Source organism: Haliotis asinina, chromosome 16 (assembly GCF_037392515.1).
Source record: "Haliotis asinina isolate JCU_RB_2024 chromosome 16, JCU_Hal_asi_v2, whole genome shotgun sequence".
Lineage (NCBI taxonomy): Eukaryota > Metazoa > Mollusca > Gastropoda > Lepetellida > Haliotidae > Haliotis > Haliotis asinina.
In genome coordinates, this window is record NC_090295.1 from 20078596 (window position 1) to 20084724 (window position 6129).

Genomic DNA, 6129 nt, shown 5'->3' on the forward strand with positions numbered 1-6129 from the left:
TCCCTCTCCGTCTATTAGCATTCTCAGTTGGATTTAGTGATGCCTAACCTCATGTTACCACATTGGGGTACTACATGCTGCTACATGCCTGCCCTATGTTTGAGTAAGTTATCACAGAATTTTAAATATGTGCAGAGTTATACATTCTTGAAGCATCAAGTGAGTGAGTCTGGTTTTATGGAGCTTGTAGCGATTTCCCACCAACATCATGTCGGGAACACCTGAAATGGCCTTCATACAATGTACCCATGTGGGGAATGGAATCTGGACCTTCAGCGTAACGTACGAACGCTTTAACCACTAGGCTACCTCACCGCCGCGGCTTGTTAAGGGAAGGGTGGTGTCATAACAGTGATGTGCGTGTGTAAGCATTTTAAGCGTGTGTAGTGATTCCTGCTTCATGGTATCCGATGCTACCAGTGTCTGTTCTATGTTTGAGTTAGATATGTAAGAATTGTTTCTGCCTGGGTTGTCAGTGATTCCATAATTCCCCATCAGCCATCAGTTCAGAACATTTGAATAACCATGAACCGCAATACATTTATTTGCTTCAGTTTATTTGGTCACGACGTATTGGAAAAAAACTCTGTATTTTCAAAAGGCTACCTGAAAATGAAACACGTTAACGCTAACTCTATAATGCTGAGATTGAGTGTGTGGAGACAAATTCAGTTTTACCTGCTTTACTCTCAACCAATGCAAGGAAACCCCAAACGATGTGGGTTTTTTTAAAATCAGATATGTAAAGCTAATCGTTGCCTTTTAAACATTTACGTGTGAATGTTTAAATGTAGGACGTGTGAATGTAGCAGACATTCTTATTCTTTATCTATCTTTATTGTTTGTGCACTATGGTTCAAGCACAATTTCTTATGTGCTTGTTGTGTGTTTTCCATATTTTTTTTCATCCTGTGTGAACATTCATAGGCAAAGTGGGCCTGAGAGTATATGGCTTTGTTGTACACGTATTAGCAACACGTGCATGCACACACACACACAGATTATATGTATAATTCAGGTTTCAGGAATCAGTGTAAAGGATATTTAACAGTAAATGGAAAGGAGACCAGAAGGCATGAAGGCTTGCAAAATTGAAATTTGAAAATGCAATAAACTTTGAGGTTTCGTAATATCTTCCTCTTTATTTAGAGAGGTTAAAAACCTTGGTTGTCATTTTTCTACTCTACTTATAAAAGAGAGATTGTGTTATAATGATAGTGAAGATTCGATTGAGTGTTATATTTACCCTTTAATCCAAAGAATATATTAATCCAATGAAGATGCTGCTGCTTTTATTATGTTTGACAGATTGAGATAGAAATGCAGCAGAGAGGGTTCGGGTGATCCTGGCACAGTCAGGCTGGTAAAGCTCATCATCAGCTTAGGGTCCCCGGCCTCTCTACACGCAGCCCAGACAGTGAATGGGACTTCTCCCAGGAAACACTGCATAGTCGAACCCACCACGAACTTTACGGAGAATGTGAAGGCTCCCCAACACTGCAGCCTTCTGCATTACCCAGATTGTCAGAAGGGCTGTACTTCCAGTGGAGAACCCGGGCACTCTCCTGATCTGCGCCAAGAGATCACGAGGTACCAAACCAAGGGCACCGAGAACAATGAGGAGCCTGACGACAGTGTACTTAGGATGCAAGCGAGACATTTCAAAGGCGAGGTCCGCATATTTATCATGCTTTTCCTGAATCTTGCCAATCACATTGCTGTCAAAAAGGACAGAAAATTCTATTATATCAATAATTTCATTGGCTTTATCAAAAAGGACAACATCAGGTTTGTTGGCTGGAATTCGTCCCAGGCTGTATATTGGCCTATTCCAGAGAAGTTTAAAAGCATCATTTTCCAGGACGCCTTGGACATGTTCAGGGTCATACCATGGATGAACCTCGGGGTCAAAGCCACAGGCATGGCGGAGACGATAATAGAAGCAGCGAGAGATGCCATCATGTCTTTTAAGATATGCTGTTTGTGCCAAGGAAGGGCATCCACTGACAAAGTGTTGGACAGTCTCTGTGAATTCATTGCAAAGATGACATTTCATATTGCTATTTTCTTTAAGAATAACATTCTTGCGATTGCGAGTGGGACGTGAGTGGTCCTGAGCAGCAAAAAGGAAGCCCTAAGTTTGAGACCATCCGACTTCATCCAGGCGAAGGAGTCGGTTGGATTGCTGTTCTGTTCCACACGCTGCATGTACACACGATGCAATGGCTTATTTATATCATTGAATTTTCTGCTCCTTTTGACAGCAATGTGATTGGCAAGATTCAGGAAAAGCATGATAAATATGCGGACCTTGTCTCGTGCGTTTAGTTCTGAGCTCCAGATTAAACGGGATTTATAGTCGGCCCGAAGTTTATCTTGAATCTGGACACTGTTACTTGACAAATTAGTGGATTATTGTCGATGCGAGAAAGTATTGTTTGGCTTTGCCACCGACTGAGAGCTATATCAGTCTATCCTGCTTGATGTTACTTTTATAACCCCCCTTTGCCATTTGGGCAATCGGATCGTCACACTCCATCTTCTAATCTAACAAATGATTTTTAATTCTAACAAAATAATTTGGCCAACCGGGCGTGCTTCTTGCTTTCCACAGGGGGTAGGGTAAATGGGGTGGAAGAGGTTAGGGTTCTGTAGAGCTTTATTTAGTAAATAAAGCTGTACAGGGATTTTTTTAAAAAGTGATCGAGAACTACTATTGTATATACTAGTGATGCTGATGATAAATACGTGCTGATGGTAATTAATACAAAGGTACAGAGGCTAAATTAGTCTTGTCGCATGCATGATGGTTATTCCAAAACACTGTTTACATTAATAACATGAAGTCTAGATGGTATGAAGTACTGTCGAGCTATGTCTGTTTTAAGTGAAGGTAATCAAAAGCGGCGTCCAAATGGAAGAAGTTTAAAATGGTGAGATAAAATATGGGTACTATCAAGTCTAATCTTAGTTTTAGTTGTTTTCGTATTTAGTTTATATTACCCATGCCCATTGAAATCGACATGATTGTGATCAATGGTGGTTTTTCGTCCTTCCTATTTGTCAGCTGATCCTTTCATTGATTTATATTTTGTAACCATGGCATGGGCACGAAAATTATGAGTCAATCGTACTTGTCACAACTGATGGGCAAGAAGATGCCAACAGTCCCTACGATTTCATTTGAGGCCAAACAATTGCTCACTAACACAAAATCTAATCATAGCATCAAAACCCAATTTTGCACAGTCTCATGAAATCGATAGACCAACTCCCAATTATGCTTCTCATAATTTTGGACATAAAAAGGTTGTTTAACAAACAATTATTATTTTGTTGTCCGTTTTCGCTATGTTTTTAAGAGGGGTGACTCTCTGTTGCTGGTAAAACAAGTGTGCCAGATGCAGATGGGAAATTGGAATTTCACTACTCACGCGTGTTGATTATCTTGCTGTTCTAACAACAAGAAGTCCCCCCTTCTAAAAATACCGAAATATTTGTATGGATGTATATATGTATGTGTGAGTGAGTAAGTGTGCAACTATGATGGTCCTCACCCACAATATTTATATAATATGTACATAAACACATTGAAATGGGTGTCACAATCTCTTCATCTGTTAAATGAGGAACGTGGGTATATTCTTAGTCCTTGTTCAGGTGAACGAAACCTTGGAAACAAATATCATATATCATTTATGAGCATCTCTTGTAAAAGTTGTTCAAACACTTTATTATGAATCAACTTTAGATTTCTTGCAGTTTAATACAATGTCATACTTACAAATACAAGTTACAAATTCAATTCAGATCACTTTGATCTTTAGAATTATTTTGAAGTCTAAAATGTCTCTTCTCAGTATTCCTGTTAGATAAGATATAGCTACACATTTTCATTTTGATATCCTTTGATATCAAAAGACTATTTGACTAAATGGACCTATCTTCGACCTATTGCTTACAAATTTCAATGATGCAAAAGCAGTGTTTCATTTGGTTTAGTTAGATACAATGCAGCAACGTGTACAGTGCGTTTATGTGTGTATTTGTGTGTGTGTTTGTCGTCTTATGTTGTACAAACACAATCTGAATATTTCCTCATAGTGTTAAAGTGAACATATTGACAAGTAAGGAATAGCCTTCATTTTCTTCTAGCTTTCTTCTTCGTGTTTTATTTCGATTGAACATATGATTGGTTCCTATAACAACAGTGATCATCAGTCTACAGGATCACAGACGCCTATGGTTTGTTTAGAGTGTTTTACTACTTGACAAACAGAACAATACAATTGACATGGTTGACCAAATGTGGAAATGTCTTTCTGTTTGACATGTGTTGTTTGCTACGTCGATCCAATCAGGCACTCATCGTCCACGTGAATCTGGCATCTAGCATTATGCATTATATATGTACCTTGTAATGAATATAAAGAGTATGAGCATAAATTCGAGATTGATTATTCACTGGAATTAATTAGTTCACTTCTTAAATAATGCTTCTCCATTTTATTCAGTAAACATTACTCAGGATAAATTTGCCGCGACTCTCGCCAGAAGCATTACAGCTGTTAGTGCTGCTGTGTCATATATTGTTGTGCTAGAATGGGAAGAGAACTGTTCTTTTTACTTTTGTGTCCTGCAGTTATGTGCAATGTTACCTTCCCCAATCCAAGAGATTTAGTGTCAGAATATGTATCCAAACACAATCCTCTGGATTTGCCGCTGCCTCATTCCAAGTCCAGTCTCGAAGTATCTGTCAACTTTAATCTGCTACATATTGAAGATCTGGATGAGTCAAAACAAATATTGACGACCACTGGATGGTTCTTCTTCGCGTGGACTGTCGAAGGATTGTCATGGAATGAAAGTGAATATCAGAATATCTCAAGGATTATGGTGTCACCGAAAGATATATGGTTGCCAGATTTAGTGTTGTCAAACTCCAATGACAATCTTGGGGGCGAAAGTCAAATCAGCACTATTAGCAGCAATGGAACCATGGAGTGGCACGATATAGATCGCCGCTCAACGTCTTGCGCTGTGGATGTCACAAACTTTCCGTTTGACAAACAACGCTGTTTCTTCGAGCTGACACAATGGGTTACATTCACATCAGAAATAGACTATGTATTTCACAATGTACCTATATCCTTTACCTCACTTAAGGAAAATGGAGAGTGGGAGGTTTTGGATTCGTTTGTAAACGAATATTACCCAGGTCAGGGTCTGTATCAGGTTCTGGAGTTAGGATTTATCCTTGGTCGACGTCGAACGTTCTACATACTTACTGCCATTTTGCCTGTTTGCATCCTATCCTGTCTCAATCTAATGGTGTTCCACGTGCCCCCGGAGTCAGGTGAGAAGATGAGCCTATGTGTGTCTGTATTGTTGGCTTATGCCGTATACCTGACATCCATCAACTCCTTCTTACCCTCTGTGTCCGACCACGTGGCTCTCTACTGTGTTTATCTAAACTGCATGTTTGTGCTGAAGGCTCTGACTGTTGTGGCGTCAGTCTTTGTCCTACACCTTCACACAGCACAGCCCAAGTCGACAATAAGAAAGCACCTGACAAAGCGTCTTTCTGCCAATTCAAGGACAGTTACAGGTGATGAATTATCAGCTGGTAATCCCGGTGGAGCTAATAACCTCAGTGATGTAGCTGTTAGACCAAACAAGATTGCCGAGGACGTCAAACAGGTGGTGGAACAAGAACAGTGGTTTGGTGTTGTCAAGAAGGTGGACCTTCTGTTCTTTTATGTTTTCTTGATGGTGTTCATTTTGTCAACGGGGGGATTTTTCTGCGCAATCGCATTCAGACAAGACTAATTCAACAGAAAAGTGTGATTACTTCACTCTCACAATAATATGACTTGTTCGTTATACTGTAGAATATTTAGTGAGTGCTTGAAGCCGACCCATCTGTCAGGGGTTGTCAGATAACGATAAATGCCTCTGGTTCAAACTGCCAGTTTGGCGACAAGAGTTTCAAAGTGTTTTTAAAATGTCATTATCAGTAGTCATTTTATCGTATGTATTCTTCATGATCGTATGTATCAAACTTACAAAATGCAAAATGCTGTGAAACTGTGATCCCAAACACTTTTTGCATGAACACACTCGCAGTGC

General features: G+C 39.6%; 1 protein-coding gene across 1 annotated transcript; it reads left to right on the forward strand.

The window, feature by feature from the left end:
- Nucleotides 1-4602: 4602 nt before the first annotated feature.
- Nucleotides 4603-5829, forward strand: LOC137267664 (neuronal acetylcholine receptor subunit alpha-5-like). The gene has a single exon (XM_067802137.1). The coding sequence runs from the start codon at nucleotides 4603-4605 to the stop codon at nucleotides 5827-5829; it is 1227 nt and encodes a 408-aa protein (XP_067658238.1).
- Nucleotides 5830-6129: the final 300 nt, after the last annotated feature.